The sequence below is a fragment of the Sciurus carolinensis genome, chromosome 1 (assembly GCF_902686445.1).
Source record: "Sciurus carolinensis chromosome 1, mSciCar1.2, whole genome shotgun sequence".
Lineage (NCBI taxonomy): Eukaryota > Metazoa > Chordata > Mammalia > Rodentia > Sciuridae > Sciurus > Sciurus carolinensis.
The window spans coordinates 147,012,625-147,026,145 of NC_062213.1; the positions used below are offsets into that span (position 1 = coordinate 147,012,625).

The 13,521-nt window shown below is 35.0% G+C and overlaps 1 protein-coding gene across 1 annotated transcript in view; it reads left to right on the forward strand.

The window, feature by feature from the left end:
- Slc44a5 (solute carrier family 44 member 5) overlaps positions 1–13,521 on the forward strand; it is a 351,400-nt gene that overhangs the window by 309,619 nt on the left and 28,260 nt on the right. The window contains 6 exon segments of the mRNA XM_047562167.1: positions 430–555; positions 1,379–1,439; positions 5,366–5,395; positions 5,398–5,488; positions 6,826–6,909; positions 9,766–9,878. Of these exon segments, the coding sequence (XP_047418123.1) occupies positions 430–555; positions 1,379–1,439; positions 5,366–5,395; positions 5,398–5,488; positions 6,826–6,909; positions 9,766–9,878 (505 nt within the window).

Below are 13,521 nucleotides of genomic sequence, written 5' to 3' on the forward strand. Positions count from 1 at the left end.
CATAGATGAGTGAATATAAAACTAGTGCAATCTAAATAAGGTCAGTGGACAGTAACAATATAAATTTCCTGGCTAAATTATTTTTTATAGTTATTCAAACTCTTGTCATTAGGGGGAAACAAATAAAAGCTATGTGGAATCTATTTCTTACAACTACCTATAGATCTACAATTATGTCAAAATCAAAAGTTAACAATAAGCCCATCACTGTAGAGTACCTGATTGTTTTAACACAGCATCAACATCAGAGAGGAACTCTATGTTTGTAATTTAATTTTTTACAATAAGACTAGAAATTGGTTTAAGTTCCTCTGATAGAAAGCAGTGCTTTGCTCATTATTTTAGTGGATAATTTACAAGTCTAACATTATGGATACTTCCTTTATTTTTTTAATTCAATTCCCATCATTATTTTCCTATTCGTCATAGATCTGTGTCTCTAAGTGCCCAGAAAGATTTTTAACCTATGTGGAAATGCAAATTGTGCACACAGCAAATGAAAGTAATTGGCAATACTACCGTCAATTTTGCAAGCCTAATGCTGAGCCTGTAAAGGTATGTGTATTTAAGCTTACAACTAGAGAAGAATTTAACCTTTGTCTCCGTCTCAAGTGTAATGTGATCATTTGTTACTGGACAAGCCCCTACATCTAGGAAATGATTACTAAAGGCACCATTCCATTAAAACACAAATGCACATGTACAGTCATGAAAACACACCCCATTTATAGAGTATCATTGTGCAGACTTGGAGTGTTAAGACAGGCTGTGAAGTCTGGTAAGTTAGCTTCAACTTTTTCCTGGCACCAGCAAATTCTCTACCTGAATGGATTTTTTTGCTGTTAAGAGTTAGGATTTAATATCATTTGCAGTCACCATTTCATTAATGTGTGATGAAGCCCCATAGTAACTTAACAATACAAATTTTATTTCCAAGGCTAGTTGATAAATACTCATCAAACAACAAAGTAAACCTATCTAGGTTTGAGATTTATAAGGGATTTCTAAAGCCTAATTATGTTAATATTAATGACTTTTACAGTAGAGAAGATGCTGTTTTCTGGGTTATGTGGGGAGGTGTGAAGTATTGACACCAGGATATAGCTAAGACAAAGATACATACCTTCACAAGTGTGCTTTGCTTTTAGAAAGTCTGGTTTTATTATTATTGATTTGATTGAACCATTGGTTAGGTCATTTAAAAGAGCTTGTCAAACAAGAATTCATATGTGATGATCTTACAGTTACTATTATTGGAGGTAGAATTTGGGACAATGAGATTTATGGAGTTACATTTGGAAAGAGAACTTTTATATGGGAAATAAAAGTAGTCATTGCAAGACCTTTGATGATTTAATATACTCTTTTTCTGTTTCAGACCCTCTCAGAAGCCTTAATGGATGATGAGTGCCCCCCGGCAGTTTTTCCAAGCAAACCTTGTAAGTGGTAGTAATTTTACCTTAGAAACACAGACTCTACCAAGAAGTTGTTTAATTAAGTCTCCATGTTTCACAGTTGATGAAACTAAGATCTGGAATGGTTCTAGGTCTGGTCCGAGGTTCCAGAGTTAATTAGGAGGACGTCCAAGGTAAAGTCATCCTCCTGAACTCTAGCCAGAGATATTTCATGGGAGGTCTGAGTTGTTAGGTTTTGCTACATAAACACACAAGAAAAAGATTGAAAAATTGATTTTTAAAAGTCAATCCAATTGGTTATTTGGAGTTCCACAAGCATGTATACCCATACACATCTTTCCCTAGATTTAACCAGAATTGTTGTTCAGAAATTGCTGTGGGGAGGGGGCAAGACACATACTTGTCTTTATGATTTGAAATTTAAATATTTATGTCTTCTGAATGAGTCTACATTTTATTTCTTTAAAGTTTTAAACTTCACTTAAAGTGATACTCTGTTTAGGGAAAAAAAAAAAAAGAACTACTTATTTTCCTTTATTAAGGATATAATTCTAACTACCAAAAAAACTTTACAGATATCCATCGCAATGTTTATTCAAAGTACTCAGAGAGAGAGAGAGGAAACACAAACACTAAAATATTCAAGTACAAGATAACATTTAAATAAATTATGATACATTCATTAAAAGAAATGTTTTAGAATTATCAAGTATAGATATTATAATAAATGAACATATATACACTATTATGTCAAAAATGAAAATTATTATATACACTATACTGACAAGCATGTAGACATTAAAGTGAACAAAATCTATTCAAAGAAAAAAAATCAGAAAGAAATACACCAAATATTAAGGGATTGTTTGGGGGTAGTAAAACTGTGGTTATTTTCTCTCTATTTTTTCCCTATTTCTCCATTTTTCTACAATTAGTATATATAACTTTTAAAACAGATGAAACTTCATGCACCCAGAGGACCACCCCAAGGATTCCCTCAGAGTGGCAGTGCGATTGCAGTCAGAACTGTGGTGGTGGGAGTCCAGCAGAACAAGCATTTGCAAAGTTTCTTCTACCCCTGACCAAGTATGGGTTGAAAGGAGTACTGTCAAAACTCTAACCAAAGTAGGCAAATGCTTCCAGAAGAATCTCAAGGAGGTGTATAGCAAGCAACAGGAGTAGCTGTGGGATCGGAATGTAAAGGAAAGGTGAAGAGATTCAGCCAGTTAGCATGAAAGTCGGAGCTAAAGAGCTTCTCTTAGACTCTTTCTAGATGTTTTTCTAGACCTCTTTCTTTTTAGTTTTTCTAGTTTTTCTAGATGGTGAGGATTATTTCTTATTTAGAGATGATGACATTCTTGGAAAGTAGGAAGACTGAATTAAATCACTGTCAAAATAGCATCATGTTGTAGAGACACATAAACAGCTGTTTGAGGAAGTAACTCTAAGATGGCGGCTGGCATTGGGCCAAGAGGAGATGCATAATTAGTGTTAACATGGCAGTGATCTCTCATGACCTTTTGCCTGATTGATTGATGTCTCTTCCGCGCTCGTGGTCAACAGATGCTCCTCATTCTTTCTTGATTGGTACCGTGGTGCGTGCTCCAATCGTGCTACCTAATCCTAAGCTGATTGGCTGCCTTAGTGTATATAAGACATTCTCTTCACCTGGGAGAAGGACGCACCTCTAAGAAGCAGCAGACCTCTACAGCAGTAGCCTGTCTGAAAGTGTAGCCTCTCTGAAAGCGTAGCACCTCTAAAAACAAGCAAGCCTCTCTTCCTCTAAAAGCAAGCAAGCTTCTCTTCCTCTATAAACTAGGGAGCAAGCAAGCAAGCAAGCAGCACAAAAGGATAAAGAAGTAGTTCATTCCCAGTCCGCCTCCGATAAATTCCTGCTGTCTCATTGCTACAGGCGGCAGCACCATGTGAAACTCCCCATTCCACTAAAGTTCTGAAATCTTTCATCTTGTAAATAATTTTCAAGTATCTCTTTTTATAATTTAATCATCAAAACATAAAATAACAGAAGAATGATAATAGTCATTGGATTAAGCAGAAAGTCAAGTACATCAAAGAAGTTCCCAGAAAATACATGAGTTTATTGCCCTGTCACTTTTCCCTGGGTCACTATAGACCCTGAAACAAAGATGAAGGCCCTGCAAACAACTCCCTCACCAAGAAGCCCTAAGCAACATCTGTCTATAGCCAAGAATAGTGTTAAAAAATGGTATGCAAAGATAAAAGTAATCATTTGTCATGTAAGATACAATAGGTATAAAATAAGACATGGTCCCTGCCCTTAAAAGTATCATTAGATTAAATTGCAGAATATAAGATGTACATTTGATATACAAGATGAATAAGGCATAGCCCCTCATAGCCTAGTGAGGGAGAGATTAAGATAAACATTGCAATCATCTTGGGCTTCTCTTAACAGCAGATGGGATATTATGACACTAATAAAATTCACTCATTAAAGACTTTGTAAAAGGAAATAAGTAATATTAAGAGAAAGAAACTAGGGACAACACTACATATCCTATTATGAGTTTGATTTCAAAGGGAAAATATTTATAGAAGGAGGACTGGAAGGAAATCCATCAAAATGTTAATGGAGTTTAATGTGGGAGCTAGGACAATGTGTACTTTTTAAACCTTTCTTCATATTTTCTCTACTTTCTAAAATATTCAGTGAGCATATTAAGTAACAGAAGTTAACAGATTGGATGAGATTACCCAGAAAAAATAATATGTGGAACAAGGTCAGGGCACCCTCTGGGTGGCAACACTCATATGTAGAGAGTATAAAAGGGCAGAATGCACAGAAAGAAGGGAGCATAGGAGAGATGTGATCCACATAAGCCAAGGAGAAAGAGTTTCAGAAAGGCAAGCAGGTATCTACTGTGTCAAAAGCTCAGAACAGTAGTAGCTCAGTGAAGAGCAAATATAGGCCAAGTTCTACTAGTGCCAGGCAGTACTCTGGGTAACAAATTCTAGCAGGATGAGGTCATTTGGGCCACTGGGAGGACAATTTCCATGGCAGGGCAGAAATCTAATTGGATTGAGAGCAAGCAAAGCATCGGATAGACAATACTATGTCAGATTTGCCACAGGAGGGAAGGAAGTAGCAGGAGAAAAATTTGGGATGACACTGGAGGAATCAGTCATATTATTAGAGCTATAGAAGTTGGAGGTGGGTGAAAAAGAGAGCCAGCAAAGTCAAGAAAGGCTTTGTGGTGACATAGGTCTTTCTCTATACTGGTTGCTTTAAAGTTTTATTTTAAGCCCTTTATGCAAATTGGCAATGCTTCTTAGAAAAATTATGAAAATAATCCATTTCTGATTTCTCTTACCTCTTCATTTGAAACTGGGCTTAAAAATAGTTTAATAGATAAAGAGTAAAGGATTCTACTTAATCAAAGTAAGAATATAGAAAATTGAACAGTAATTTAATACTCAGAAATTATACTAGTCTACATACAAAGTATGAACTTCCTTGATAGCTTCAGAATTTTCATTTCTACTCCTTATAGAAACTAGACTTCATTCTAGGCATAGCCAAGATTTTATTAAAATAGCAAGCCTCTTCTCATTCAGTCATACAAATGAGTGTGACTTTTCTATGAAAGTGATTATCATTGTCACTCATGCTGTATATCCTATTTGTGGCAATTTGGTGAATATACCATGTATAAAATAATATTTACCATGCATAAAATAATCAAAAGGTTTGCAATGTAACTTCAGATTATAATCATATTTGCTTTCTATTTCAGCTTTAGAACTGAATTAGATTTGGAAAATCTTCAAATCATCAAGTAAAAAACAATTAGCTATTTTTATTGAGCAATTTAAATACCTAGTAAGAATTTGATTATAAAGTTTACAACAGGAGGACATCATGAAAGAAGCAGAAAAGTGATTGCCATAATTTTAATTTACTTTTACAGTTCTCCAGAGGTGTTTGCCTGATTTCTCTACCAAAATGGCTCTTTAACAGTAGGAAATAAGATGCTGTTTGAAGATGGAAGTGGAAAAACAAGAAATGTACTAGAACTCAGAGAGGCTTCAAAGTATGTTTGTTACATTTCTATTTTCAATGTTGATGCGTCCTTTTATTGTATCCAACATTACAGCCCCAGCAAGGTTAGAGGTCGTAGGAAAAGAATTGTGTGTTATTATGAAATATATATGTCACTTTAGATTGGAGAAATTGGTATGTGTTCATTAAGAAGGCATGCATATGAAGGGAGAAAATAGAATGAATTAGAAAGAACAATGATGTTTTTCAAAATGGTCAAACCTTTCATTATCAATAGTGATAGAAATGTGACATAAGGAAATGTATTGGCACTATATCAAGTTTCTACATGCTAACTATAATGCAGTAAATTAACTGTTTCTTTTGACTATGCACACATTGCTCTACATTATTGGGAAATATATTTCCCTGGATGCACGCATACACACACTTCAATGTGTATGCAAACATAAATGTACAGAGTATCATTGCATAACTCATTTGTAAAAATTTTAAAACTGAAAACTTGAGATATTCTAAAATTGTTATTTCTCTTTCTTAAAAGACATTAGCAGGTAGGATACAGGTATTATAGTACAGCTCCTGCATCTTTAGAAGAGCAACATTGATGAATTTTAGAAAGAGCTATGTGAAAGAACTCATAAAATAATAATAGAAGTATGATTGCTTTGATATTAAATGCAAAAAGAAGCAGAACTTAATTAAATTTCCCTGTTAATTAATACATAAAAGTGTTAAAATGGAAAAGAAAAATTAGAAAATAATTATCACAAAAGTCAGAATAGTGGTTACCTGACGGGAAGACGGAGGCATTACAATTGGGGCACATGGAAAAGGGTTGACAATGTTGTATATGAGTGTTTTCAAACTTGGTTATTAACCAGATGGGACACTAAGGATTTGTGAACTTTTAGGTGTGTGCCCCATCATGTCTTACTGCTATAGTGCTGTCAGAGAAATACAAAAGAGATGTTCATTCTTGACTCTATGAATTTTGTAAATTACAAACTGATCTTATTTAAATTTATTTTTTACAGTGAGGTTTCTGCAGTATTGAGGGTTTATATACTCAATATATATATTGGATACACTGGAGAAGAATCCGTGCATTGTTCTTAAAAGCCATGTTCTCTGTGTGTGCAGCTGTAGCCACTTTGGCAAGCTTATCCACCTTTGGATGTTTTACCCATCTTTGCCAGTTTACTGAAATGGTATTTCATGTGTTGTGGTTAGGAAAAGAGTCACTGCTGATATGTGGTTTCTAAAGACATGCTTTGAACAGCAAGTTGAAAAATTCCTTTTATCATAAAAAACATTTCTGTTTAACATTGATTGAAAAATTATTAATTTTTCCTTCTTTTAATTCAGTGCTGTCAATAAACTCCTTGATGCAAGGGCAATTGGATCAAAAGTGTTTGAGGACTACGCAGTGACATGGTATTGGATCCTCTTGTAAGTGTAGACACATAAGTGCTTCTTCTCCAGTCCCTTTCTGATTTCCTCTATGGAATGATTCTTCAGATTCCTCATTCTTCCTCGTGGCCAAAAGGTTGACTCAGGTCTGTTAGGACCATTTTCTTTTTCAGATAGCGTGAGGACAGGAAAAAGATACTTGTAAATATGCCCACTGTTAGCAGAATGTTATAAGAATGTAAATTTTACATTCTAAACTACTCATACAAGTACTCACCTGTGGCAGTACCTGTAGGACTTCTGTGTCTATGGTACTTGTGTGCTGCTTATCATGGTACACTGCACATGGTGTTATTTCTCTGGTTCTTTTTTCTCATTTGTCCCTGCCTTCACCTCCAAACTATTATTCCTATTTTTTTCTAACATTTCCTTTCCACATAATGATTGTTATCCTCATCATCAGAGGCATTGTAATTATGAGAAGTCAAAAAATATATGGAAGAGGAGGTTTTTAATTTTCAAGTATAAGATTTATATTTCAGGAACATTAAAGAAATGCAGCCACTGTCCCAGAGTAGGTAAATGTGATTGACATTCTAAGACTGTCATGACCATTGGGCTCTTTGTCACTTGCTAGAGCTTGAAAGCTTTTATGTTTCCCTACTGATCAAGGAATGAAGTTAAAACTTCTTCAGGTACTTTCAAGGCCCTTTATGACCTGGTTCACTTAGTTTCTCAGTGTTATCTCCATCCTTGTGTCTTAATTAATCCCATATTTTTAATGTATCAAATAATATGCCCATCCCATCCCCAGACCATTCAACCCATGATTTTGCCCCTTTCATTCCTTTCCTGCCATATTCTTGTCTGAGTCCTGGGTAACTCCACCTCATCCTTTAAAATCAGTTTAGTGTCACTTGTGAAATTTTTGTTATCTTCACTATGAAAATTAATTGTTTTAATTGTTCCCCTCTGTTTTCCTCATACCTATCGTGACTGTGCATGCATGTACATGGGTCTGTATGCATTCCTTGCATTCCTTGACATACAAGTATCCTTTTCTTCTACACAGCACCTACCATCAGGTATTTTACCTACCTGGCTCTTTTCCTCTGATGCACTGTCCACTGTTTATAATGGTAACCATACCCAACTCATGTTTAATTTCCTAACTCCTGATAACAGTTCTTAGAATGTAGTAGATGCATAAAAAATGTGGGTTTGCCAAACAGTTCTAAAAACACTTGAGGAACAAGATAGGTACAGCATATTTAAGTGTATGGGGCTTGATAAAGTTAAGATTGTATTAAATACTAGTGAGTAATTTTATAGCTATACAACTGCATTATTTTGTGAGATTTCCTCATTTCAATGCTTTGTCTTCAACAATTCCAATAATTATTTTCAATGTGTTAGGATATATCTCTGTAGCAGACATTGTAGTTTATGCTAACAATACTTGAACTGGTTTCTCTATTGTCAGACCCTACTGTCATTTTCTATGTTTTTATTCATTTGACTTTTCTACTCTCACCTGAACAAGTGTATATTATCATAGACTCTCCAGTCCACATCACCTAGACACACACTGAAATTCTATATACCTGGCTACCACTCTTACCACTATAACATCAGTAACCTGCCTTCACTTTCAGTTTTTCTGAAATATACAATTGAAGTACTAATAGGATAGGACTTAGTTTATTTAGTTAGAAATTTTATGAAAGAATTTAAAACACATAATAAACAGCTTTCTCCCTACCCCCTGATCTTTTTTAAATGTTCCCCTTGGACTATGCTATAGAACAATCCTTCAACCATATTGAATATTTAAGCATTAATGCACCTGTGAGTTTAAGAAGGAATGTCTTTTGAAGTTAAAAAGACTGCATTATGTTGACCTGAGAAGGCAATTTGGTACTGTGCTGTGATCTATTCAGCAACAGTAATTATTAAGATTTTTTTTAAAGTTAACACTTGAGACCATAAATTGGATAAAGGTACCAGGCTTTGTCTGTTGTTGTGATTGAAAACTAGCAGTAAGCACTAGAGCTGTCAGTTCTAAAAGGAAGAGCCAGCCAGTTTACAATCTTAATGAGTTCCCTTTGAGGACATTACACAAGGGGACTCCTTTATAACCTGAACCCGGATATATGGGGGAAGGAATTTTCTCCAATAGCTCAAATTCAAGGAAGAAATTAAAATAGAAAATAGGCCTGAGTGATAATGCTACATGGCCCAGGAGATGCTGAAGCCTTACCAGGGTTCCAGGTAGTGTCCAACACATCACAGGAAATCTGGGATGGCTTTCTGGTGATGTCAGGCACCACATATTACTTAAGATAATTAGATCAAAGTGATAACGACCACAAAATCATGAACTCAGGAACTGGGTAATCAGTTATCTTTCTTGTCTTTCTGCTTCAAGTTGATTCTAGACAACCAGGTTGTATTTCCATTAATCACCAGGTAGAGAGAATAGCACAAATTCACCATGTTTATATTTTGTAATTTACCACCCAGGAAGTAGATGTGAAGGGGAAAAGAAATAGGACATAACAACTGCGGCAGGCAGGTCAGAATTGTAGGTTGGAGGAATTGTATTTTTCCTGGACTAGTGATTAATACTGCACTTTGGTTTACCTAGATACACAAAGATGCTCATGTATAAAGTCCCTGATTTTCTTACATGGGCATCCTTGTGTGCCTAGGTAAACCAAAGGTGCTCATACTTTTTATTATTATAAATGTTTCTGTAAAATAAAATAAACTAAGAATGCTTCAAGCAAAATAAACTAAGAAATTTTTGAATAGATAAAAGTCTTGTCTTGATTTTTTTATTATGTTGTATTTAGCAAATTGACCCCTGTATTTGTTGTGGGTTTTTCCTTCTAGTGGCCTATGTATTGCCATGGTCCTTAGTTGGACATTTTTGATACTCCTGAAGTACATAGCTGGATTCCTCTTCTGGATGTTTGCATTTGGTGTACTTGGAATTATAGGATATGGTATGTATCAAACCTCTTAAAATTATCAAATATCAAAATAATGTCTTTTTTTTTATTTGCCATTATCAATCACTGGAAATTTTACTTGCTTTTGATTTAATTATTTCCTCCCCCAAATCATGACATTTAAAATAATTATTTAACCTTTAACACACTGTCTCTCTAACTTCTATTTAAAAGGCTTGTTCTTGTATTGATATTTGGAGTTCTAAATAACCCCTGCTCTTTGCTGCTGGAGAGTCTAGGCATGTGATTCAAACACCTTTTATTGTCACCAAGAAGGAAATGATAATAAAGCCTGCTATTGACTTCACTGACTTAAGTAGCAAAAGAAATCTGAGATTGGCTACACTACAACTTCGACGATGGAAAAGGGGAGAAAGATGGTCAATATACATAAAGTACAGATAAAGCAATCAATTTCAGTTCCCTACTGACTCCTTATATAGTGCTTACATAGCAATTAATCATGTAGCATTTAAGCTTAAGGCTACTTTTGGGGAGGAAATGTCCAATTAGGTTGGAAAATGTAAGTAAGTAAGACAGAATGCAGCTGAGCTCTGCTACTATCTTGGAAAACTGGATTTCTACATGTAATGGGCAACAATTTCCTATTGAAAACAGTCTATTTACCAGGATGTAAAACAATGTGGATTGTCATACTGAGCAGAAAAAAAGTCAATTTGTGGGCAAGGGCCCATGTGCAGCAAGGAAATAATTCTTATTGAGCAGAACAAGTTAAGGGAAACACAGGAGAGTATCCATAACTCCGATCATGAACATGGATTTTGAGTTTGGAAAAAAAAAAAAAAAGCAACCCCAGATGCATTACATATTAACTGTGTGATCCTCTGCTAGTACATAGTCTCTCTGATTCATAGTTTCTTCAACTGTATAAGAAGAACTGTGAACATTAAATCCAATATCACATATACAGTACTTAGAAATCTGATAGCACATAGTAAATGTTCAGTAAAGACTGTTCTTGCTGTCACTGTTGTTGTTGTTAGGCAGAAATGTTTTTCAGGAAGAGTGTTTGAAGTCTAGAGATCCTAACTTCTTTTAAAAATCAAGGACAAGAGAGAGAAAGCAAAAGAAATTGAAAAGTGCTGCCTAGACTTTAACATCCATCAGTATGAAGGTACTAGTCTAAAGACCCTAAAGAGTCCTCTTGGTATGAAATAAAGGCATAAAAGTTTATGTCATATTGTTATATTTTTATGTAATACATTTTGATGAGCATATTAGTCATTTTGCCATTATTGTGACAAAATATCTGAGATTTTTTAACTTACAGAGAGAAAAGGTTTATTTTGCCTCATGGTTCTGGATTTTTCAGTTCAAGATCAGGGATAGAGGTACATTGCTTTGGTTCTCTGATGAGGCAGCATGTCATGGTGGGAATGTGTGAAAGAGTAAGCTGTGCATGTCATGAGCCACAAAGCAGAAGAAAAAGAGGAATACAGCAAGTTCCACAATCCCTTTCAAGGGCACATCCTGCAAAGAATGTCTCCCACTAAGCCTTCCTCCTTAAGTTTCTACCACTTACCAAGAGTACCACCCTGGGAAGCAAGACTTCAATTCATGGACTTTGGCAGCATTCAACATCTAAACTTTAACACTGAGCTAATAGGAAATAAAGAAATTCTGTTCAAAAGGGAAAAAGATGTAAGCCCATGAGCTAAAATCAAACTTTGGAGCTGAGCAGAATGCACATATGAAACACTGTGTATCAGATAGAAATGCCAGAATGGAGATGCTGAAACCTGAGTCAGCAATAAGACAGAGAATCTCACCTGAACCCCCTGGAGTATGTCTGGGATCTGGGAAATGTGGAAAGTGACTCCAATGTGGTAATGTTCTTTGACTGCCAACAGAAACACAAATAAATCTCTTGTAGATGAAAGTACCCTCAATTCAAGTCCCCAGGTTTCCACCGATTAAGATCAACAAAGTATAATGTTATCCAACATGCAATGAAATATTTGCATGTGAATATCAACAAAAGCTATAAACAGCAGACTGAAGGGTCCAGTAAATTTAGATATGAAAATTAGTATAGAATGAAATAACCATGTATACAATAATCAAAGAATTAAAGATATAATCACCAGAAAATCAATAAAATGCTTATGTATACATAAAGATGAACCAAATAGAACTTTCTAAAAATATAAAATTATGATATTAAAAATAAAATTGGTAAATAGCAAAACAATAAGCTGAAAGATGAATCTCAAGTAATCACCTAAAACACAGCAGAATGTGACAAGGGACAAAAATATGATTGTTGTGGTTAAAACAGATGGAGAACAGATTAAGGATGACCTAACATGTATTGGCCATATTTGAAAATTATTGCTTGAGGATTTTCTAGAACTTATGAAGCACATGGTTCCATAGATACAAGAAGCACTAATTTTATCAAGGAGAATAACGGAAGAGAAATTCTATCTTGTCAGACATTCTTATATTCAAAAAACAAATATCAGTTGAGTTATTACTATATGCAAGTATTATTCTAAAACTTAAAACAGCAGTGATTAAACAAAGGTATTCTCCTGATCTCATAACCTAGTAAATTAATTATCAGAAGGTGATGTTTGCTATGGAAAAAAGAAAAAGGAGAGTAGGTAAAGGGTGATAGAAAGTGCCATGGCATGATGAGGAGTAAATTTGCACAATTAGTAGGATAGGCTTTTGAGATGCTGGATATTGAACTATATGGGCTTGGCCCATACTAGGTAAATACTCTACCATTAAGCTATATTCTTAATCCCATGGTAGGGCTTTTTTTAGAAGAGACATGAGAAACACTTTGAAAAGGCTATGAAGTTGGGTAGTGAAGATGAGGGAAAAGCCAGAGATAAATCCACGTAGGTATAGTGAGAGCGAAGGGTGTAAGCTAAGAATATGTTGAAGAAATGACCAGGAGGCTGGGTGGATGGGGGTGTTGAATAAATGAGACAATAGGAGGAGATGAGGCCAGAGCCTCACGAATTATTGTAAAGACTTAGTTTTCACTCAGAGTGTAATGGGGAAGCATTATAGGGTTTTGAGCAGAGATAAGAAATGCTGCTATGATTATTGGGGTCTCTGTGTTTAGTATAGACTATTGTGAGACAAAATAGATCAATGAGACGTGTGAAGTGGCAGTTGCAGCAATCCACGTATCACAAGGGAAGCTCAGACCAAGGTGGTAGCAATGGAAATAGTCTTAATTTTAACCAAGCTTATTTCCTGATAGAATGAATATAATTGTGATTTAAAAAAAAGTGAGTGGAAGAAGAAAAATGAATCTACAAAAAGTATTAGGTACAAGAAGGGATAGTAAGCTAAGAAAATAAATTGATAAACATGTAGGTAAAACAAAAAAGACCTTACCTATTTAAGATAATAGTAATATCCCATTTAAGAATGTACAGAACTAAAATATCAAGCAATAACCAGGAGGTGATTATTGAGTACAAAGCAGAAAATAATTAAGATCAGAGCCAAAAATCAATGAGACTAAGAAAACACTACACAGAAGCAATGCAACAAAGATCTTTGTCTTTAAAAAGATAAATAAGGTTAACAAATCTTTAGCCAAACCAACCAAAAGGAGCAAGAAGACCCAAATTAACAAAGTCTGAGATGAAAA